Raw genomic sequence first — 25460 nt, 5'->3', positions numbered from 1 at the left:
GGCAAGGAACTTTGCTGCCGTACTATGGGTGCAGCGGCGCAATGATATTACACAGCGCCTGAAAATAGTCCCCAGCACGTTCTCTGTGCAAGCAGGTTGTCACGTTGGTTATGTTGATGGAAGTTAGCCTATTTTCAGGCGCTGCGTAATATCATTGCGCCGCTGCACCCATGGTACAGCACAAAGTCCCTGGCCATATCAGTCTAGAAAATCTTAGTCACAATGTAACTATACACATCACAACATGTAAATAGGGAAATGTTGGCGTTATTTTGTCACTCATTGAGCAGTAGGCTAGCTGGAGCCGTTTACCTCCAGTCTTTGTGCTAAGCTAGGCTAGCGGTGGGTGCATCAGACAGAGTTATGGCACGCATGGAGATGAGAATGAGTATGGACTTATCTAACTCTGGGGGATACGGTGAATAAGCTAAAGTCCCAAAAAGTTGGCGCGTTCCTTTAACATATTTGGTAATATACACAATGTTAACACACCTTAAGTTTCGACCCCCATATCTCTTAGCTTTGAGGCTAATCTATATGCTTGTGTACTCTTAAAAGTTTACAAAATTAGCAACAAAAAAAATGTTTTCCTGTGAAACAGACCAGATATTGATGACATAATTTTGTTTGCAGGGATGTATACAAATATTTGTCCAATACAGCTGACGCTGATACCACCGGTAACGACTAACAAAACCAAGCAGAAGATCATGGTCTTCAAAAACAATAACACTTGGATTTCACAACTAAATGGTGTTTTCGTCAAAGGTACAACTGTCAAGTGTTTATTTCCCCCAGAATTTTTATGCAAATAAAAATGCCCCAAATTAGTTTTGAATGGGAGAAATTAATTATGTATAACCTCATATTGTCCAACACTCTTTCAATTATGTTGGACAATAAGAGGTTACACACAAATTGACAGAGATAACTCTGAAATGCAAATAAACCCCATGGGTAGACAACACAAAGACAACATAATGTTAATCTTACTGTCTCCCAGCAGCTCCTCGGACATGAGTCCATCCTGCCTGTTGCCCAAAACGAAGGCCAGGAAAGAGAGAATAAGGGCGTCAAGGATCCCCATAATGGCCAGAATGTACGCCCAGCGCACTGAGCATGCTCCGATGGTGTATTTGTCCGTCCCTTCTCCACACATCCTCTTCACCTCATCAGCATCCCAGCCATCAGGATATATCATGCAGCCCAACACCAGACACGTACCTGAGAGAAAGAGAGAGAGAGAGAGAGAGAGCAGGCATTGTGAGTCGTCCAGGTAAAGAAAAGTTCTATGGATATAATCAACAGCAGAATTCATTTCTGTACTCAAGCGATAAGATGGCGGTTCTAGAATATAAGCTGGGGAACAAAATGAGCTTAGATGAAAGAAGTCATGGAAGTTTTGTTTGTTCGACTATGACATGGCTGACAGCTGAGATGAATGAGGAGAGAGGTAGCGGTAATACTGGGCGAGCCCCCAATTTATATTCACATGCATACACACAAATCTCACTGTTTACAGCTGCTATGAGTAATGTTTGCAACACTTGCAGACCTTACAAATTTGCAAAAGTAACTTGATAGTTTGTTTTCTGAAGAAAATGCAAGTGATTCTTGTAAGTAGGGTTGGGTATCGTTTGGGTTTTTTCCGATTCCGGTGCCAAACCGATACTTTTAAAACGGTTCCGGTGCCTAAACGGTGCCTGAACCGATACTTTTTTTTTTTTTTTAAATGGCCACAAAACGAGGTGGATAACATTAAATGGCTTTTTATTTATTTATTTAAATTGAACCATTTATTAAAAGTTTAATGTATACTTAAATGTATGAATATAAATAAATACAAAACACAATTGACTTATTTACAAATTATAATTGACTTATTTACAAATTCACAGTAAAACCTAATAGCCACCTAACCCAACTACAACAAGCCTAATATAACTCTAAATAACAGTTACAGTATTAACAGCAGTTAGCCTAGTCTGTATTCTCGGTATGCTACTAACCAGCTTCGAGCTTCAGCTTTATTTTGAAATATGATCATTTTCTCGGGCTAAATATTTTAGAACGCATCACCTTAATGTTTCCATGACGACGCGTCATGTTTCTCACATGACACAGCAGCCGCAATAGCGCTGACAGCTCAGCTGTATCGGGTTTATTTCGTTTTTTCTTTTTATTCAAAATATTGACAAACTTCTTAACTGTGTCACGAACTATCTGATGTTCAAATGTGTGAGTCAATGTGTCTTAGTTGATCTATAAAGCGCAATGGGCGGCGCCATGTTAGTTTGCGCCTCAGAATCGGATCTGTCGGATTTACAACACTTGAGTTCATTCTCGTCTCACGAAATACATGAAAGTAAGTGACCAGTGAACTGGAAGAAGAATAGAGTAAACGATATAGCTACTATTTAATGTGCATGTATCTGATGTGAATAAAACATGTAACGTTAACGTTAGTCAAATTATAACCGCCTGAAAGGATTGTCATTGCCGCTTTCATAGACATCAGTGTGTGTTTTTTGCTAGTATGAGCATTTAAATGTCTGAAACCTGGAATAAACATGATGTCGTTGAAAACACTGAATAGTTGTCATGAGTTGTGATGTGACCAGCGCTGAGCGTGTCTCTGGCTCGGTGCCAGCCAAAGCACCCGAAAGCACGTTTGAATTTTGGCACCGAAATGAGGAACCGAAATCTGCGTTCTGATTCGGTCCGGTACATACCGGTTATATAAGTACCGGTGCCATATTGGAACCGGATTTCGGTACCCAACCCTACTTGTAAGTGTAAAACTGTTGTGGGTGGTGGCTATGCTTTGGTTGTTTGGGGATTGCTTACTGGTCCAAGTAAAAAGACTTGACTTCATGGTCTCCATGATATTCTGGTCCCTAGATTTGGCTCAAGTACTTTCTTCACTGCCCACCAAAAAATAAGTCCTCGTCCCCCATTGTCCACCAAGTCCTGCTTCAAATCATGAAAATTCTGTCATCAAAGGGTTGAATCAGGTGTGTTTGATTAGGAAGAGTTTGAACTGTTGTAATGTGTACTGTTGATGTGCCGCCAGGAACAGGGTTGGGTAACACTTGTCTAGCTACAGTTTGTGACAGCTCATGAGTTGCATTACCCTTCCATTACTACATATTTCACCAGACAAGCAATAGATCTGATCTCAGATCATCAGCAGCTGTGGGCGCCTACATCATCCCTGATGAACTGAGATGGAAAACTGTATCTTTCAGGAGTATGATCTATCAGGAGTATCTGACAGGGCCTAGTCATGGTAAATCATGGAAGACATTGTGCTGAGAAAGGTGAATACTGCATGTACCAGATTTGATGCATTGGTAGTGTTCTGCAGGTACAATCCGTTACACAAGAGGAATCATTTATAATGTCATTAAGGCTTCACTTCAGTTACACGACAAAAGGCCACCACAATGCTGTAGACAAAAAAATTAGAGACCTGACTTGAAGTTGGGGATGTGTTAAAGAATGATTGAGTGCAGTTGAGTACACTGTAGGCAACACTGTCACCTCACATCAAGACCACCGCCCTGTTTGAGTCTTGGAATTTGCGTGTTGGCATGGATTTTTCTTTGGGTGCTCTGGTTTCCCCCACAATCCAAAAGCATGCAGGATAGGTAAATTGGAGATGATAAATTGCCTGTAAGTATGAGTGAATGTGTGAGAGCGTGTTAGCCCTGCAATGGGGCCGTATGCAGAGACACACCCAAGATTGTCCTGGGGTCTCCAATACCGTCCTGCAGAGTTTAGCTCCAACACACCTGCCTGGGAGTTTGACTCATTTAGCTAGTTTATGAGGCGACAGGCTTCCTCGATCTCATTTTCTTTGACAATGAGAAAGTGGTAAATAGACAGCATCAGTTACATCTTTTGCTCTTCATTTTGTGGCCTTAGTGACAAAAAGCTTCCATTGCAAGAAAGTGAAAAGAGAAAAAAAATCCTAAATTCTACAAACAATACCCCATAATGACAACATGAAAGAAGTTTGTTTGAAGTCTTTGCAAAGTTATTAAAAAGAGAAGAAGAAAAAAAATCACATGTAGATAAGTATTCACAGCCTTTGTTCAATACTTTGTTGATGCACCTTTGGCACCAATTACAGCCTCAAGTCTTTTTGAGTATGATGCTACAAGCTTGGCACACCTATTTTTAGACAGTTTCTCCCATTATTCTTTGCAGGACCTCTCAAGCTCCATCTGGTTGGATGGGGAGCGTCGGTACACAGCCATTTTCAGATCTCTCAAGGATCTCGAGGCTACTCAAGGACATTCACAGAGTTGTCCCGTAGCCACTCCTTTGTTATCTTGGCTGTGTGCTTAGGGTCGTTGTCCTGTTGGATGATGAACCTTCACCCCAGTCTGAGGTTCAGAGCAGGTTTTCATCAAGGATGTCTCTGTTCATCTTTCCCTCGATCCTGACTAGTCTCCCAGTTCCTGCTGCTGAAAAACATCCCCACAGCATGATGCTGCCACCACCATGCTTCACTGTAGGGATGGTATTGGCCAGGTCATGGGCGGTGCCTGGTTTCCTCCAGGCATGACGCTTGCCATTCAGGCCAAAGAGTTCAATCTTTGTTTCATCAGGCCAGAGAATTTTTGTTTCTCATGGTCTGAGAGTCCTTCAGGTGCCTTTTGGCAAACTCCAGGTGGGCTGTCATGTGCCATCTGGCCACTCTACCATACCATTGCTCAGTCTGGCCGGGCGGCCAGCTTTAGGAAGAGTCCTGGTGGTTCCAAACTTCTTCCATTTACGGATGATGGGGGCCACTGTGCTCACTGGGACCTTCAATGTTGCAGAAATATTTCTGTACCCTTCCCCAGATCTGTGCCTCGATACAATCCTGTCTCGGGAGGTCTACAGACAATTCCTTGGACTTCATGGCTTGGTTTGTGCTCTGACATGCACTGTTAACTGTGGGACCTTATATAGACAGGTGAGTGCCTTTCCAAATCATGTCCAATCAACTGAATTTACCACAGGTGGACTCCAATCAAGTTGTAGAAACATCTCAAGGATGATCAGTGAAAACGGGATGCAACTGAGCTCAATTTTGTGTGTCATGGCAAAGATTGTGATTTTTTTCGTTTTTTATTTTTAATACATTTGCAAAGATTTCAAACAAACTTCTTCCACGTTGTCATTATGGGGTATTGTTTGTAGAATTGAGAAAGAAAAAAAAAAGAAGTTTGGAATAAGGCTGTAACATAAAATGTGGAAAAAGTGAAGCGCTGTGAATACTTTCAGGGTGCACTGTAATTACAACATCTGAACCCATAAGTAGGATCTTCCCAGTAGGACTTGAAAGCAGCGTAACTGGGTGAATGGAAGACAGTTTTACATTTACAATTTATCACTTAGCGGATGCTTTTATCCAAAGCGACTTACAAATGAGGAGGACAGTAGAAGCAATCAAACCAAATGTTTTAGCACAGTTGGTAAAAAAAGAAAATGAAAATGAAACGGGTGCGAGTAGGAAGTGGTATTACCAGAGTTAGAAAAGCTGCCAAAAACAAATCAGGCATGATTAACACATATCCTATTTTTTTGTGTCTCACAGTTTGCTATTTTACAAAATAGCTAGAGACATGAACAGTCACTAAAAGCCTTTTCCCGAATCCTATATCTCCGTCCCTCTATCTCTAGCTTTAATCTCTTGGCTTGTGTCTAAAAAGCGAAACTTCAAAAGGCATTCATCATCATTATACTAATACCCATCAGCAGACTAATAGTAATCACATTAAAGCTTAGAGCCAATCATTTACATCCCTGTGTCCACAGCTTATTTTCACTGCAGTCAACCTACAGGGTTCACAGGTTTCTCCTTGGGGCTGTTTATGGCAGTGTCAGCCGGCCTTACTGCATTTGTGATTGTCTAAGTTCTTATGGTTGTTACACCGTGTCCTATCCAGGTGCGGCATGGCAAGTTTTCAAGCAATTTGCACACTGAAATTGAAACTGCTGCACGACGCAACACTATCACAACCAATCAGAACATTCTTCATTTATATGGAGCAGGATTTTAGACCAATGCGATTTTAGTGTGAGCTATGCTGGAGAAATAGAAAAAGAAACTTGAATGGTTTATTTCCATTCCTTCCAACAACTTCTGACTTCAATGGTGCAAGTTTGGGCGAGAACCACAGTTTTTTGACCACTGATGAAGTGTTTAGGAAACTTTATAGTTGTTTTTGCAATTGCGTAAAACTTGTCGTGTCATGTGGGACATCACTGGAGGGAGTGTATTGCTTTGAAACTGACCATATTCATGGACACAGGCGCACATTATGAGGGAAATGCTTATAAATAATTGAAAACATCAGCATTTTCTCTCATTACACATCCTCTCCAGAGCCTGCAGCACTGCACCACACACACATATACTAATGAAGAGGAGCTCTTCAGCGAAACCTTTCAATGTTATCGAAGAGACGCACACAGCTGAGCTCTGATAATGAGCTGTCCTTATCTCAACCATCTTGTGAAAGACGAGTTGTCTTTTTCATCCCATTTTCTCGTATTTTTATGTAATAGATGCCGCAGAATAGATTATGGGAAAGGCAACCTTGTGTTTAGGTACTATCGCTAGCTCTTTTCTAATAGATTACACTGCGGTTGCATTGTGAGGGCTTTGATTTTGCTGGCAGCGAGCTCTCATGCTGCATCTGGGTCAGTGAGAGTGCTCTGAATGCAGATGCTGAGAGTGTCACATCCGAGATGTGTTTGTAGATAGAGGCTATAAATAAACACAGTTAAAGAGGAGGATTCTGCGTGTGAGAGAACATGCTTCCGTAAGGAAAGATGCATTTGTGATACCCTTTTCCTTGCCTTTAGTCTTTCCTCTTCTCCGCATATCTATTTTTCAAGCCATCTTTTAATCTCAGCCAACGATTTATTGATGAAGGCCCTTGCAAGAGGTGTCCAGAACACAGGGTGTTAAAATATACAGGCTTGTCCCTTTCAGAAGTGGTTCACCCAGACATTTACATTTTATCATCGTTATGCACCTTCATGTCTTTCCAAACTCCTTTTGACTTTCGTTTTTGGGGGTGGGGGGGTCGGGAATCACAAAAGGAGATGTTTTGAAGAATGTTGATGCTGCTCTTTTCCATGCAATGGGCAAAAGAACAACAGCCATACCATAAAAGTAGTCTATATCAGTGGTTCTCAAACTTTTTTTTCCCTAATTTGGGCCCTATTTTAACGATCTGAGCGCATGGTCTGAAGCGTATGGCACAGGTGCACTTAGGGCGTGTCCTTTTGCTAGTTTAACGATGGAAAAAATGGGTGTGTTTTGGGCATAACGTGCATTAAACCAGAGTCTCATCTCCCATTCCCTTTAAAAGCTAGTTGTGCTTGCACCCTGGCGGATTCACTATTTACATGGCGGAATTTGCGAGAGCGAAAAAAGACTGAGCGCTTCTCCAGAGAGGAATCTTTTATTTTTTATATTTAAAAATGTTTGTGTGCTGCTGCGTGTCCCTGTGTGTGAAATAAGCAGAGTGTACGCATGTTGTGCACCCGCCTATAGGCGCATATTACTAATGCGCCCTTTAAATAACACAAAAAAATACGGCGTAGTACTTTTCAGTTGCCTCAAAATAGCAAAGCGTCAAGAATGTGCCCGAACACATCTTGTTTTCAGACCAGAACGCCAACGGGCGAAAAGATGGGCCATTTAAACAATGTGGCGCTAGACATGAAAATGATAACTGCTTCAGGCTGAAACTAGCAAAAAAACATGTCGTATCTGGTGTCACATTGCGCCAGGTGTATGAATGGGCCCTTTGTCTTAACATCTAATGGTGCGTTCACACCGGATGCGAATGAAACATCAAAATCGTGTCTACCGCATCCTGTTGGACGCTTGAACATTTTGAATCCATTCGCACGTCCACAGCGAATTGGACGTGTGTATAAATCGAGCGTTTGAAGCGAAACAGATGCGCGTTCAATGCGCTCCAGGAGAAATGTCATAAAACACCACTCTGCCTCTTTTCATTTTCATTAAAAATATATATTAAACATTAATAGCCACACAAATGTGGTCCAGGCAACGCACTACCTGCATTATCTTTACTGCATGTAGGTCTATATTTAAATATCCTAAAAAATAAAGTTATGAAACTTCTTTGCCCTCAGTCAAAACGATTTGGCAGACAACAAATTATAGATTCATAACACCAAAGATCGCCTGTTAGATCTACACAAGACGAATTCTATCTCATGTTTACCCACTACAAAGACATCCGAGCCAGCGGTAAACGTCAGAAGGACTGGCCGAGGAAAGGCTGCTCTCGCCAGGTTAACGAGCGCTGAGCGCCCGGTGATCGCCTGGATCTCACAACTCTAAAAACTCAAGATAATTTTTTTTAAATAGGCGCTCTCTTTATAAATTAACCACAGATTTGAGCTTTAAACAACTACATTCTCACCTGAAAAAGTCTTAAAACTACATTTTGTGATAGTATTTTTAAATTATGCAGGGTTTCTCATCATGTCACGTTAACACGTGACAGCAGCGAGCAGGCTCCTGATTGGTTAACGCGGTGCGAATTGACGCCAAAGTTCAAATTTTTCAACTCGGGCGTCAGACGCGAATTCGCTGCAAACTCGTGAATGCACAAAAAGCCCCACTCGCGCAAAACGCTCAATTCGCATCAAATTCGCGTCACGCATCTACCGTGCCACAGGACCAAAAGATGCGCATCAACGCGCCTTTCCACTGACTTAACATTCAAATCACTCGCTCCTGGCGCTCTATTCGCGTTTGATGTGAACGCAGCATAAGAGCTCATCCACCACTTCTAAATACTCCATCTCCTATTCCTTTGCGGTGATTGAATCCATTACCCATGCACATTTGGCAACATGTTCATCAACATTTGAAAATCGTGGCAGTTTCATGTAACGTAAACTCTTTGCTCAAGGATTTAGGTAATTTTTCCTCAGCCTTTTTGATAAGAGATGGAAAGTGTTTTACATCCCATTTCATCAGTTAATTCTTTCTGAATCTTATGGACAAATGCATCAATGATTTCCTTGCATTCCAGTTTGTTTGCACCGTATGCGAACAGACTGAAAATATCGGTCAGGAATAATGTTCTAAAAGGAAATTAATTTGTCAATTCGTCAAGCATTTTCTGGAGGTTCAGTCTAAGGAACTCCTATTTTATCTTTCAGTTCAATAAAACAAGCTAACACTTGGCCCCTTAATAGCCAGCACACTTCTGTATGGAGTAATTTATGATGTGCCTTATTTTAACTCTGCAAAGATTTGTTTGTTCACCGGACAGGCTTTAATAAAGCTGACGATTTTTACAACTGTCTTGAGTCTTCCATTCAGCTCATTACAGAGATGTTGTTGGCAAGGGCTTGACGGTGATGAAACATACCGTGAAACATATGATCTGCTTTTAAGATACTTTTATATTGTTTTCTATCATTTTTGGAGATAGCCCAATTATCAAAATATCTGCTTTATTGTTGCATGTGTTAAAAAAAACTATTGTTTGGAATGACATGAGGGAGTGTACTGTGTATATGATAACAAAATTGCCATTGTTGAGTGAACTATTTCTTTAAGTACTCAACCTTGCATTTGCAAAATGTCTTTACCTCCCACAAATGGGAGGACAAGAAAGAAGCACCAAGGACGATATGAGAAGGAGACAAGATGGATGGGGAGAGGAGAAGATAATGCAAGGTTGAAAGACTTCATGTCTCTCCTCGCTCTCTCGCTAAGCTGCCGTTGTTTACTGCTTAATGTATTGTCAAGGCAGGAATAGAGTAGAGCCTCAGGGTTTGTGTTTCATCCTGAGAATGGCGGCTTGTTGTTTTTCCTTGCAGTGAGGGATGAATTGTGGGAGAGAATAGAAGTAAAAGAGAGATACAGAGAGAGGGAAAAACACCCCAGTGCATCCATGTAATGTAAAACTCTGTGCTTCAGCAGTGAGACACTAGCTTTTCTCTAAAACCTAGTGGGCTGCCTACCTAGACGACATTTTAGGACACCTAGCAGCGCTCGTCACGCTGTTCCAAAAGGTAGAAAGCTTTGTTTTGGCCAAATACTAGGGAAAAATCACATTTTATGCTGATGTGTTTGGTGTGTTTATGCTTATTAGAGTAATGATGTGTGAATACGTATCAGATAAGAGAGACATTGAAAATGTGCAGAGTGGGGATTCCCAAGAACAGGATTGAAAACCACAGTATATTAGAGCATTGCATTGTTGAACGTAGCTAACATCAAACTATACTGGAATTAATTGTAAGTTGCTGTCTTTTGTAGAGCATTTGGATGATGTGAATGCTGTTTTTTGAACTCTGTTGCGCAAACCATACCCAAATCCATTTTCATTCAATTAATCCATTGGTCTAGGTTATGTGAACTTCGGTAGGCAACAGTTCACTGCAGACATGAACGCAATTGTACTAAATCACAGAAGTAAACAACTATTGATGACAAATGATTTGTTTTCACTCAATTTGTTGACAAGCAGGACTGACACACTGCAAGCAGAGCGAATGTATAGGACTTTCTCTTTTCTGCCTGCCTGCCTTCAGCAAGTTCTTTAGAACATTTGCAGTACACAGGCGGCATTTTAGATGCTGTGTTGTTGCTTTGGAAACACAACCAAAGTATAAAAGTGAGGTGAGCATCACTGTGTAATTTGCTGTATTCTGCATTGTCGTTACATAGCAACAAGGGTAAACAGCTGTCGCTTTGATAATAAAACCACGGTTCAAAATAAAAAGATACAGAGTAAACACAATCCAACCTTGGGTTCGGAACAAGCAGTCAAATCACCCTTATATTCACACAAAAACAATGATGGTAAAAGTTTGCATACCGCAAACGACCTTAGCATATGTACAACATTTACACATATCCAAGAACTCTGAATTGATTCATTTCAATCCATTTTTACAGCTTGGCACTGAACGCGTCTCATCACATTGATGGGAATGCGTCAGTGGGAGTGCTGCAGAATCAATGCCTCTCTGTTACGGACATTGTGGGAGATTTGTAGACGCTCCCTTGGGCGACAAGGTAAGTAGTAAAAATGATTGAAGATTAAATTTACAGGCCCCTGTCTCCCTGGGATGGTTGGATTTTAGCAGCGGGAGCTTGTATCGAAGCTTATGTAGGCATCTCTGAGATATGAAATCACCAACATTGGCTAAATACACAGCTTGAGCCTTTTAGGTAATTTTTTGGGGTTATTTTTTCAGTATTTAGGCAGGTTTTTGTGTTACCCAGATCCTGGGTCAGGCATAGCAACCCAGGGGTTGAGTTATTTCTCATGGGCTTTTTGTGACTTCTTTGGGAGAGAGCAGGTGCATGTCTTCAAATTGGTGCATGTCTTCAGTAAAATATAAGTTTTTGTGCATTTTATTTTATCTATTAAATTCGTTGTTGTGCTGTATATCGTTTAATTTTATGCTAAGCAACCAACATACTAAGTCGCCTAAATGTGTCGTGTCATTCTTTTCACGTGATGAAAACGCCTGATGCCTTGCATAAAATTGTATGATTTTATTAAAAAAGATACAGAATATAAATACTTAGGGGCCCGGTTTCAGAAACGGGGCTTAGATTAAGACAGGATTAGGCCTTAGTTCAATTAGGGCATTTAAGTAGCTTTTATAAACGTAAATTAGAAAAAAAAAACATTACTGGTGTGCATCTTGAGACAAAACAATGGCACCGACATATTTTAAGATATGCCAGTGCAAGTTGCTTTCAGTTAAAGCCGCTCAAATCCATTTTAGTCCAGGACTAGCTTAAAGCTACACTGTGTGATATTTTCCCCCATCTAGCGGTTAAAAGGTATATGACCATCCAGTGAATATTAGTTTCTGTTCCTCTCAATTCCGATTTCGTTTTAACTCCTACGGTGGCCGATTTAGTCCAAGATTAATATGGCTTCCAGTTCGACCTCGTCCACATTCACCACGGTGCCATCGAGTGTTAAAACGCGAAAGGCAAAGCTTGAATTTACGGGTATGTCCCTCTTTGGCTAATGTACTTTCAAGATGGAGGGGCAACATGGCGACCCGCATTCGAACCCCTCACCCGTATATGTATTTTCAATGGCATATTATAAACTTACGAGAATACTTTATTACTTGAAAGAAGTAAATATACATTAATGAGCACATATATTTTTGAACGAACTAAGTGTTTTTAGCTAAGAATAAACTAAAAAAGTTACACAGTGTAGCTTTAAGCCTTGTCTGTGAAACCGGCGGAGCATGTTAAAATATTTTCTCAGAACTGTACACTGATTGTTTATGGACAGTTTACGGAGCCAGTCACCGCATATCTTGGCTATTAGAGGAACGCAGGGCGGCGGTCTAAAGTTAGAAGTTCTCCCGCTGAACATAATACAAGCTCCGTTACAGTGGAAACGGCAAACGGGACAACAGAGACTGATCAATTACACGTGAATTAGTTCTAAATGTCTAATTTTAACTTCTTATGTTTGTAAAACTAGCTTAAATGTTGGCAACATGTATTAAAACTATATAAAATATGCTATACTGTAAAACATGAATGAAAATAATAGTGGTCGTGTCGAATATTTAAAAAAAAAGTTTAGAGGATTTAAGTTAATCCATAGACATGAATTCATGTATGTAAAAAAAAAAGAAGCTAGTATTATAGTAAAAATGAATCAACTATGATGGGTCCGTCCGTCCGTCAATACCTTTGCCAGTCTTCTTATGTCTTATTACCCTATTCGTTCACCTCATCATGTATGCATTCTGTGTAGATGCAAGCTGTGCTTTCACGCATAACTGACGAATGACAAATTTGGGTTAAGCCTGCTTCAGACAAACATCTGTCTGTGACGGTGTGAATTAAAGCCTGGACTGCAAATGATGTACCTCTCTGCTTTGACAGTGGCATATGTTGCATATCACAGGCTTGCATTTTCGACCTCAAGACAGCGGCTCCCACTGTGGATTATTTCAAAACTCTGTTTCGTTAAGAGTTTTGGGTCTGCAGTAGATAAATATAAATAAGACCAAATACCGTAGACACATTAAATGTTTAAAATGGAATATGGGCTAGCTGCATACTGCGGAGTATACACGGTGTGAAACTGACAACACATTCAATTTCACAGTGTGCCACATTATTACCGCATGACCTCACTTATTAAATTCATATTAAATATTAAATTCAGTGAGTGGATGTAATCCAGTATTCACCTTGGTCCTCAGATCAAAGTAGACTGAGCTCACTGTTCACTTAAGACAAGTGTGAATTTTAATGTGATTTACATTAAAAGAGTGTGTGCGTGATAAGTAGCTAAACATTTAATATTTGACAACTGTTTTACGATGGATATGTTTAACAACCCACATACAGTGATGCACACTATTACATTTTTTTGTGATGTATTTTCGCCATTTAGAATTGAAAATATGCTATCATATTTTCAATTAAAATGGCGAAATTACATTAAAACAATTATGTATTCATTCATTTTAAGTCATTTATAACTGAATGTGATGACGAGTGAATGTGTGTAATGTGTATATTTTTAAATAAAATATAATTTGCAAAGAGTTTAAATTAATTACTTCACAGCGAAATAGGCTATAATTACACCTGGAACTTCTTTTACCATTCTTATTTCTTCTTTATTCCATTAAATCCCTTTTAATCCTTTAATTTCTTTAAATAAAACACACACACACACACACAAACTATTGGTCCCCCCCTCCCCAAGTATGATATTGTAGACATATCCAAGTTCACATATAAGTATATAAATGTTTAACTTCATATTAAATGCTCTGCTATAAAACATGTTAAAGACGAAAAGAAACAAGATAATGTGTTACAATGCAGGCTCTGAATTAAGACTGCATAAAAATAAAGGGGCTCTAAGGAAAGTCTAAGAGATGCGGCAGAGTTATTATTCACGCCGCAACTGAGAGTCGGCTCTGAACGCGTGCCAGTTCTGTGGAGTGAGTTTCGTTGTCATGGAGACGCTCTCTGGAATGTCAGTCTTGTGAGGTGTTTGATAAGTGATGGGTGTGTTATTGACTGCAGCGCTCCTTAACTCCACCCTCCCAGGAAAACCAGCGCTGTCAGTGTAGCAGACCTGACACCGAAAGGTTCTTTTATCCTACCTGCTGTCTCTTTGGCTATTTTCGGAAAGCAAACTACCATACTACTCTTACTTCTGCTGCATTTTAAAGTATGCGTACTGTGCACATAAGCACATTTTCTGCAGGCATGAAACACCTAGATGCCATCTGCATTCGCCAAAATATCAAAAGATTGATGGCAGTATTATTCAAATTTAAAAAACTGTTACACATTTAATGCTTATTAGAATATTACATTGCTCACTATTTACTACTGCACACTATTCACTGAATACTTTAAAATATTTTTAAAATATTTTAGCATGTGAAACAAAATGCGTAATGCAACAATAAATGTTTTGTAGTATGCAACATTGCTGTCACATGACTCAACTATGCCACGTTTAGTGTCCATTTATCATGTTAGAAATCAAATTAATCGAATTTTGGAATTATGATTATGATGAACATTATGAAATGTAAAATCGTACATTTTGGTATACGAAAATTAGTTAAGAATTAAAACCCAAAAATTTGTATTTATCCAAATCACTTTGGTCACACTTTAGATTAGGGTCCAGTTCTCACTATTAACTAACTATTAACTATGACTTTTGCCTCAATTACTGCTTATTAATAATTAGTAATGTAGGTTAAATTCAGGTATTAGGTAGGATTAAGGATGTAGAATATGATCATGCAGAATAAGGCATTCATATGTGCTCAAAAAAACTGCCAATATCCTAATAATATAATAAGCAACTAGTTAACAGTGAGAATTGGACCCTAAACTTAAGTGTTATCATAACATTTTATTAATTTTGATTGGATTACTACATTTTTGCACAAGATTAAGTTTTTGTTTCCATTTAAATAAACATGCAATGCAGTGAGGTCATGTGACCATGTAGCATACTACTGTTTAAAATGTTTATCGTTGAATAATGCTTCACGTGCTATTTTTAAAATATCAACACCGTATATTGTGCAATATTCAGCAGGCATTCTAATATTCCATTCCAAAAATAGCATCTTTCTCTTTGTCTGCTCTATGCATTATTGCAGTTTATGTACATAATAGGACAAATCTACCCATATGTCCATAAATACAGAGCATTATGTTTAACATCTTGAAAATATGCTGTCTTAACCTGTTTAACGTGTTCACATATAACCTCATTACCCTAGCGCTGACTACATATCCCATAATTCTTTGGGGGCGGTGGAACAGTAAAGGTGATTGGGAACAGGTGGTCCAATTAATTACTGGCGAACGCAAGCACAACCGCCAAGTGTGGGTGGAAACTAAATGAGCGTGCCAAAATACAGATTTAACGAGAGGAGAGACAGACGCAAACACTATGAGCTCTACAGGACACGCATCAAGCCCTTAATAGACAGTAAGAAAAAGCAAACAGATTAAGAGAAAAATCCGCTTTTATCGTTCTGATGCACTTATTTCAACCACACAAGCCGGATTGGCATAGCAAGCCTATTTGGATAGCGACCAGCGCGTTGTGTGTGTATTTGGCAGAATGCAATACTATGTGATAGCCGTTTCCTCTTCCCGGTTGGAAACCAATAAGTTTTGAATCAGAGCCCCAAGGATGGGAGTTTATTTAGCCCTGCCAAGCGCTCATTGAAGTGTCCGTGTGATGCTTGGTGTGTCCTGCCAAACGCAGTCCTCATCTTCACCGCTTGACAGACACTAGCTTTGCTTCCCTCTCTTCGTTCTGTTGTATTAACACAGCTCATCTAAATTCAGAGATAATCTCTTTCTCTCAGGTTTCCCAGACTGTGTGACAGCACTCAGAGGAAGGGAGCGTTTCTTTGAATATTCTACAGATGTCCTCTTTTCTTTCTCCGCGTGAGCTGAGCGTTTGAAGTTGGCTGATGGGATTGTTTTAATATTCCTCAGATGTGGCGTAGGGCCTAAGAACGTTTTATCCTCGCTGCACTGTGCTGCGATTTTGTGTGCGCTGGCTCTGTCTCTCAGATTAGATGCTCTACTACGGGAGCAGAGAGGGCTGATCAATGCGGGCTGTATACATATTATATATATATATATATATATATATATACATAGATATACATAAAGTATACACTCAATAAAAAAAAGAAACGTCCTCCCACTGCTTTTTGTCCCAGCCATTTTTTTGTGTTAATATTTGTATAAACATAAAGCTGAGCTGAGACATAAACAGACATTTTTTGAGCAGAAATGGAATAATGAGTCCCTGGACAGAGGCAGGGGTCAGTATGTGGTTTGTCCACCAGCTGCTGCTTTAAGTCCTACAGTTCATCTCATCTTCATGGACTGCACCAAGACACTTGCAAGCTCTCGAACACATCTGTGGGGACACATGGTTACACGTGGTTTGGCACTTCGAGGATGATCGTCTGTCCTTCCTGTGTCCCTGTAACACTGTCCATAACAGACATTGCAGTTTATCGCTCTGTTCACATCTGCAGTCTTCATGCCTCCTGCAGCAGGACTATGGCATCATGTTCACGCAGGAAGTAGGAAGGTCTCTTTAAAGGCCCACGGAGATGCCTTGAAACACGCAGCGTTATTCAATGTGTTAGCATCATTTCCACTGAAACAGGAAGACAGGATGGGACGTATCAAAAAGCTCCTCTCCTTTTTAAAAATAGCCAATAGTGTTTCGTTTATATCACAGCCCGGTCAGAGCCGTTGAGCTCAGTGAAGCCACAGTTTCCTTCTAATCTCTAACAGTTTCTCCTCCTAATCTCCTCCATATAGCTTTAAGATATAGCATTCTGTGCAGAATTCAAATGAGTCCGATATGTTTTCTGGCATCCGGCCACTTCTGGCATGCGGCTAGTGTGTCTCTGGCCTGGAGAACACTGTGTGTATGCGCGCTGCGGCGGTCCGCATGACACTAATGTTAGACCAGATGAAAAATGGAAAAACATATTTACACTGAATCATTCTCTATCCCCTATATAGGTCACTATGTGCCATTCACCATGTAGAAAATAGAAAACTTGTGAACAACTGACCGATTTCAGCCGCAGCGTCATCGTCTATTTATAATGTAGATTCCAGAGAGCATTTGATTGGACAGATAATCTGATGAGAAGCTGAAGTACAGCGTGATGTCATCAAAATCGTTGATCCATTTTGGCGAACACAAGACTGTAAATTGTGAATGCTTATATATTCTAAATGTGAATTATGTTAATGCTTTATGCTGTGTTCACACCAAACGCGAATAGAGTGTCAGGAGTGAGTGATTTCAATGTTAAGTCAATGGAAAGGCGCGTTGACGCGTGTCTGGAGGTCCTGCGGCGTGATAGACGCGTTTCATGTGGCACAATGGACGCGATTCCGCCTCATTCGCACGAATGTTGCGAATTGAAAGCAAATTGAGCATCTTGTGCGATACGCGCTTGAAGCGAATTCGCGTCTGACGCCCGCGTTAACCAATCAGGAGCCTGCTTGCTGCTGTCATGTGGTAAAGTGACGTGATGAGAAACCCTGCATAATTTTAAATACTACTATTGTATCACAAAATGTAGTTTTAAGACTTTTTCAGGTGAGAATGTAGTTGTTTAAAGCTCAAATGTGTGGTTAATTTATAAAGAGAAAATCTTGCGTTTTTGGAGTTGTGAGATCCAGGCGATCACCGGGCACTCAGCGCTCATTAACCCCGGTGAGAGCATCCTTGCCTCGGCTAGTCCTTCTGACATTTGCCACTGGCTCTGATGTCCTGTAGTGGTTCGTCTTGTGTATATCTAACAGGCGATCTTTGGTGCCATGAATCTATAATTTGTTGTCTGCCAAATCGTTTTGACTGAGGGCAAAGAGATGTTTCATAACTTTTAATTTTTTTATTTAAATATACATGCAGTGAAGATAATGTAGGAGTTGCCTGGACCACATTTGTGAGGCTATTAATGATTAACATATTTTTTAAGGAAAATGAAAAGAGGCAGAGTGGTGTTTTATGACATATTTCTCCTGGAGCGCCTTGAATGCGCGTCTATTTCGCTTCAAACGCTTGATTTATACGTGCGTCCAATTCGCTGTGGACGCACAAATGGATTCAAAATGTTCAAGCATCAAACTAGACACGGTAGACGCGATTTTGACGCTCTATCCACGTTTGGTGTGAACGCAGCATTAGAGCGCACTAGCTTAAAGATAACAGCTGCGTGTCCACCAAAGCGTTTTTTCAAACGGCTTGCTGGCGTATTCAATTGTTTTCAATGGGAGCGCCGCATTTTTAGAACGCCCATGAGCGTAATGAGATGCTGAGCGAGTATTTCACGCTCAAGCACTGAGCGCTTAGCGTTTTTGACTGGTCGCCGAGAGTTGAAGGATGTTCAACTTTGAGCAAAACGCAGCGCTCATCACTGTCACTTTTCACCCAGCCGTCCAATCACAGTGGAGGAGGGGCGGGACAAATACAACAACGACCAACCGCCACATTCTGCGTGTACAACGTCAACAGATGAAAACAAGCAGCATAATAACAGAACAAAATTATTTAAAACAAGAGCCAGAGAAAATACTTAACTTTTTTTATATATTGAATCAATACAGAAACAAACTATCTGTGAAATGAGATACTAGTAACACTTCCGCGGATATTCCGTATCATAACAAGCAAAGAGTCTCAACTGAAAAAAAACGCTGCGCTGCCAAAATGCTCTCAAGCGCCCACAGCGAGATGTTTTCACCAAAGCGCCTAGCGTTTTCAGCTGGATAAAAACGCTTTGGTGGACACGCGGCCTAGACTAACATATTCATACTAAAAGCCAAAAAAACTTTCATGGAGACTTTAATGTCCTATAGTTATTGGAACCAAACTTGAATTGCCTACCGCCTGTAAACTGTTAGTTCTAAGTCCTAAGGACTGATCCACAGGTGCATGTGCAATAATTGTTTATGGTTGTTTGAACAAGCATGAAAAAACACTTTTGTTTAAACACTTTTCAATAAAGATCAGGACAGCTTATTTGGATTTTACTAAATTAATTTTAAATTCTGGATTATACAACATATATATGTACACACACACACACACACACACACACATATACATATATATATATATATATATATATATATATATATAAAAACAAAACAATTGACTCAATTCAATTGCAATATGCTTACTTTTTTATTTTTTAAATGTAATATTTGAATAAAAGGTGAAGATGTCAATTTTCCTAGTTCGGACATACATTTTGGCTACTACAGCATATCCAAGTGAAACGGCTTCTCGAACAAGAAAAAAAAGTATAGAGCAGGACTTTTCCATATAGGGAATTGATTGGCTCATTGAATGGATGTGGTTTGCTATTACTGTGATCTCATGTGAGTGACAGGTTGTGCCGCCCTCGCACCAGTAAACACATCATCTGAGAAGCGATGATGCTGCAAGAGGAAGGGCCAATGCAAATAGTTTGTGACTTTCACACAGCGTTTCCACAGAATGCAGTCATGAACTTGTTACAGGCATCATTTCCTGGGGCTAGGTGCTTTGCTTAAGGGCACAATGGTTATGTTTCATGGCTTGCTTCTTATGGGAATCAAACCAGCCCTGTGGCTTAATCATTACATCACACCACCCCCAGATGTTTGGGGGTTTAATAACAGTAATGTTCACTTCCTCTAATGTTTCCTAAATTATAGAGTGAAAAAAGATAATTAGAAAGGCACCACGGCTCTTGTAAGGACTGCAACACTCTGTTCTCCTTGCTCTAATTGGAGTTACAGCTCCAGGAAACCAGATTAGTATCAGAAATCACCTGCTGAGTGGTCTACTGAAGTAATTCCAGAAGGAGCACCTCTGTTGTGTGCATTTACATGTACAACCCCTCCACTCGATCCCCACCGCTCGGCACGTGTACGTATCCGACCGAGACTAATTGTGCAACACTGCATTTGCACACAGAAAAGGGGAGGGGAGAGAAGTGTGCGGTATCCATGACAACTACCAGAGAGGTGGTTTCAGACTGCATGCGAACTAAGCTTTGTGCATTCGAGGAGGTCAGCTGACAGGTCTGTGACGGTGTGTCCTTTCTGAATCGAAACCCAAATAAACAAGCCACTATAAATGACCTTTAATACAAATGATGCATGAAAGTGTTCTTGCCCTTGACAGCAAAAGTATGAATTTGATCAATAATGCAGCTTTAGTCACAGCACTTTAAAGGATAGTTTATCCCACAACAACAAAAATTCTATCTATTTTGTCCATATAATGACAGTCAATGAGGTCCAATCTTGTCTTGTTGTCTTTCGTTATATGAAGAAAAACATCAATATTCATCAAAATATCCTTTTGTTTTTGATATGCCTGGTCACATTTACTGTTGTTAGCTAATTTTGCAGGCGAAATCCAGTCATTTCAAAAGGAATCCACGTGATCGGGAATTTCGCATGGGGGTGAAAGATTTCCCCATGCAGATTTTGCAGTGGGTTGATACCGAAGGCTGAAAGCTGCTTTGCTTGAAAGTGATTTCTGTGTGAGCTGTTTCATAGATGCTACTACTGGTAACACTTTAGAATAATGGTCCGTTATTAATAAGGAACTATGCAGGAAGAAATGCAGGATTAATGAGTAGTACTACATTAACACTTCAGATACTACTACTAACTAATATAGAAACAAGCTTAACTAATCAGTATGTAATATAAAATTTAGGAACTAAGATAATAACTTATTAGGTAATCAATAATTACTGAATGGGATTGGTATCATGAAGAACCAATAGGTAACTATGACAAATTATAAAAAATAAAAAAAAAATTAATTACTAATCACAACATTAACGTGTCTGAGATGTGAGCAATTGTCTCTTTTTTTTACTCTCAACGTTGTCAAAATGCGTCACTACTCAAGTGTTACCTAGTTACTATGCAGGAACTACTGGTGACCTGGGCCATTATTTTAAAGTGAAAAACATAATAATGGTCCAGATCACTTGTAGTCCTTGAAGAGTGACTAGGTACTTGAGTAATTAGTGATGATTTTGAAGTGAAAAATATGTTTTTCACTTTAAAATAATGGTCCAGGTCACTAGTAGTTCTTGCATAGTGACTAGGTAACACCTTATAATTTGTCAGTTAGGCTGCATTTACACTGCATGTCTTAATGCACAATTCCGATTTGGTGACTATATCCGATTTTTTTGATGACCCGCCTCTTTTAAAAGCGAGCCGTATCCGATATTTGCATTTATGCTATACACTGGCGAAGCAGCCCAAGACCCAGAAAAAGAAGTAAAATGGCGTGATATGCAATGGATGCAGACGAAATTATTGTTCAGTGTTTTGCTTTCCGCACTATGTTTAAAGGTCAGCAAACCAATAGATATCTATTAGGGCTAGGTATTGACGCATTTCAAAAATCGATTCGATTTCGATTCACAAGCTTGCAATTCGATTCAATTTCGATTCTGTATTGATTATTGGGGATAGCAGGTACAATACATGGCAAATTTTCTCAAGGAAAACAAATCTCTTAACTAATGCTATAAACTGGGAGTCAGTTGGTACTACATTAGCCTACTATAATATTGAAGGTAAAAAAATAACTGACATGTTACACTTAAATTACACTAAATTATGTTTTTTTTTATAATAATAATAACGTTATAATATTAACTTTACAATTACATAATCATATGTCTTCAAATCTTCAACATTTAAATGGTGGCTGTCATAAAAACGTGCCAGATTTGTTCATACATGCATTAAATATTGAAGAACATTAAAAATGATAATTAATATGTAATATGGTGCATATATTTATCAAAATGCTCCTCTCTAGAGTTCATTTTTCTAGCTGACTAACGAGTTTATGGACACTGGATATGGTTTTTCTGAGGTAAATGTGACGTGACATTGTTTACAAGCTGTTTTACCAACGTCTTTCCACAGTTGAAACACTGATTGAGAGATTCCATGTGACACGATACGGATTTGGGTAAGTTTTACTGCATCTTTTAACACATTTTCAGATACACATTCATGTTTATTTCGTGCTGTAACTGGTATTAAGGTGGAAGAGAAGATCAGTTCATGTCGCTTCTCTTGAGCTGAGCTGAGCCAGAGCTACCTCGCACCAAAACGGTATTTATGTTTTTGAATTTCGTATAAAATGGACATAATCTGACCCTTTGTTTCATATCAATAGTAACAAAGCACAAATATTATTGCGATTTATTGGATTGGAGGCGCGCTACAGTGCTCCATTCGTTCATCAAGTGAAAACAGGATGACTAAAACGATTCTTAGGATTTAAGAATTGATATCGGTTCGTAAAAATTAGACTCAATTAAAATCGAGAAATTGAATTTTTTTTTTACCCATCCCTAATATCTATATTTATACCCGCATTGTGCCTGTTACGTGCTATTCACTTATTTCATACAGTTGCTAAAATATGTTATTTGCACAGTCTTTATATCACAATCCTGCAAAGATGACTCGCAGTAGCGTTTTAGACCAGACATACCGGTATAATGGTGACTGAGAGCGACCTTGATGCCGCCTACTACTTCCACTGGACTAGTTTATCACTTTACTGGAACTCATGAGATAAAGCCCGGGGAGATGTGGTCCATTTTCATCCCTTCTCTGCTCTTTTGACCACCTCCATCCTCTTTAACTCCACCATGCTTTATTTCCATTCCACTTGTCTTGTTCAAATAGTCTATTCTCTCCCACTTTAACTGTTCTTTTTGCAGTTGCTAAGTCTTTGGTGGTCTTTGCATTATCGCCCTTTTTCTATTCTCATTACTCTCTCTCTATAAAGTCATTTTCTATCTGTTCATTTTCCCTTGCAAATGCTCATGGCTGTTCTTGGGCTGAGAAAACTCACTAAAGCTCTCTTGAGCGCTATCTCTGCCTCTCTGGCGTCCTGCTGTGCTAGGCTGAGAGATAACCGAATTCACTAAGAATGCATTGCACCCACTGATAGCGTTGTTTATTTGAAATGCACTTGTCTGCGTTGTTTTAGTATCCTATTCACTATAGGAATTATGCAAATCGTCTAACGGACAATCGCACCCACAATATTGGTGCAATTCACGACCAGCAGTTTATCATATTTCAGGTTGGTTTTGAGTGCTAGATTGTGGAGGACGCAGCAGTTCTGGCATAATTTAATGGGGATGTGCAGCATCACTTCACCACTGCAATACAGCCATTCAGAAAGAAGAAAGTCATATACACCCTAGGATGGCTTGAGGCTGAGTAAATCACGGGGTAATTTTCATTTTAAAGTGAACAACTCCTTTAAGGACCCATTAGCCTGCACCATCTAAAGTTTCATTACAGAACTTTGTATATATCTCTGAATTGCCAATGGACATTGCAATGGACATAACTTGTTAAGTGAAAAAAAAAAATGGGATGGAAAGTAGTCTGTTCAATGTGCTCAAGTCTCCAGAATTTAATCTCCAGTACATCTCTCTATGCACTGCCAGCCATAAATTAACTTATTACCGATATTAACTGGAGCCTTCTAATGTTTCCCTCTGCATATGCCATGTCACAAACCTGTGGCTAATGCAGCAAGTAATAACCACAGCCTGGTTTTGCAATATTAGAACTCATCAGCTACATTTCATAATTATAGCTGTGGTAGTTATTGTTAAATTGCATGTGCTAATGAATAGGAGAAGTATTCATCAAGTATTATTATACATGGTGCACAATATTGCAGTCAGACCAGAAATCTCACAGCACTTCTGGTGAAACAGCAACATATATATGCTATAGTAAAAACATTGACCACAAAAGCAATGACTTCTAGAATTTCAAATATTTACAGTATTTTAAATGCTAAAATGTTATTTAATGTCTAATTATTAACATTATAGTTTAAACGTTTGCTTTGTCTTTTAAAATAAACCAAACAATATTTACTATAAAACAATATACATAATGAATTCTCACACTGCTAAATGAAACCTGAATCTTTAAAAATACAAAATGCATTGTTTTATCTTTCCTTGCCTGTGTTTTTTTTAAGTTGCCAGACAGTGGCAGCATTTTTAATCATATCACAAAACGTTCATATCCCCAGAAAATGTATAAATATCTGAACATACAGTATATCAAAAGAAAGAACAGAGCCTCTGCTTTTAAAATACTACAACAAAAAATTGCATTCTAACTTCATGTATTCTTTTTTTTTTTAAATCAACTGAATAGGTGTCGTTTCATGAAACACAACCCAATTTGAACAAAAAGCTGAGAAAATCATACTGTTGTCAATGACTACATCAAAAATTGGATTCAGAGCGATGATCAAAACATAGATGGAGTAGATTGAGCCCATCAACCCTCCTAAAGCTTCACAGTTGTTTCCTTTTCATGGGTTCGACATTTTATTCGGTCACAGGCCGTTTTGATTTATATGCTGCTTTATTTTTGATGATTATGGAGCCCGGCACAAAAAACAATGGGCGAATTTGGCCAGGATGCCGGGGTTACACCCCTACTCTTTTTCCGAAGGACATCCTGGGATTTTTAATGACCACAGTGAGTCAGGACCTCGGAGAGTCTCATCCGTAATAATTCACTCCTTTGATTTAGTTAAATCAAAACAAGGGAATGAATGAGTTTAACAAGACCACAGTTTACTTAAATGAGGGGCGAATAGTACGAATTTGGTAGCTTACATGTGCAATGGTTGCGTATAACTCCACTTTATATACTCATGAACTTCCCTAAATAATTCCCCTTCGGGGAATCCCTGCCGCCATTTTTAAGTGCGTTCAACTTTGTCAAGTGGGCGTGGGAAGTTTATTTGGACAGACCCCGACCCCTCGATTTTGACAGAAGGAGCGAGTCTAATCAAAACACTTCAGGCAGATCCATAGACCACAATGCAACCTGATTGTGACGTCACAGCATGTCGTGCTTAATTTAGCCCCATCCCACATAACTCTACTGTATGATATTGGAGTTATTTTGACATTTAACCGCTTAATACTGACATTATTTTCGTTTAATAATACTGATTATCATTTTCGTGATGATACCGCCAAAGCATACATGCAGGTCTATAGAATGGTGCATAAAACAAATTCATAGGGGGAAAAAACTTATATGATAAATCAGCTCCATATCAGATTTCAAGTGATCAAGGGGTTAAGGCGTTCCATTTAAACACATTGTGCAACTTAAGCAATTGCGTACATCCGAATAAACGGGATGGAGGGAAGTTAGATATGGAAGGCTAAAAAAAATTGGACTTAAATGCAACAAATGCTTCGATCGCTTGTTTCTGCAGCTTTTTCGCCTGTGTTTTGATCCGGATATTCTGTACTCT

At 39.4% G+C, this 25460-nt stretch overlaps 1 protein-coding gene and 1 long non-coding RNA gene across 4 annotated transcripts in view; one reads left to right on the top strand and one right to left on the bottom strand.

The window, feature by feature from the left end:
• Positions 1-25460, bottom strand: part of lhfpl3 (LHFPL tetraspan subfamily member 3) — a 68113-nt gene that overhangs the window by 6392 nt on the left and 36261 nt on the right. For all 3 annotated transcript variants that reach the window (XM_079817749.1, XM_079817747.1, XM_079817748.1), the window contains one exon: positions 994-1224. In XM_079817749.1, the coding sequence (XP_079673875.1) occupies positions 994-1224 (231 nt within the window). The remainder of the gene's footprint in view (positions 1-993; positions 1225-25460) is intronic.
• On the top strand, positions 634-3956 carry LOC307126905. The gene is made up of 3 exons (XR_013816569.1): positions 634-768; positions 1004-1620; positions 2795-3956. It is a non-coding gene; the product is annotated as an uncharacterized lncRNA (long non-coding RNA).

Source organism: Gobio gobio, assembly GCF_949357685.1.
Source record: "Gobio gobio genome assembly, chromosome: 5".
Lineage (NCBI taxonomy): Eukaryota > Metazoa > Chordata > Actinopteri > Cypriniformes > Gobionidae > Gobio > Gobio gobio.
The sequence above is the reverse complement of the archived record's forward strand: the minus strand, read 5'-3'. Positions and strand labels throughout refer to the sequence as shown.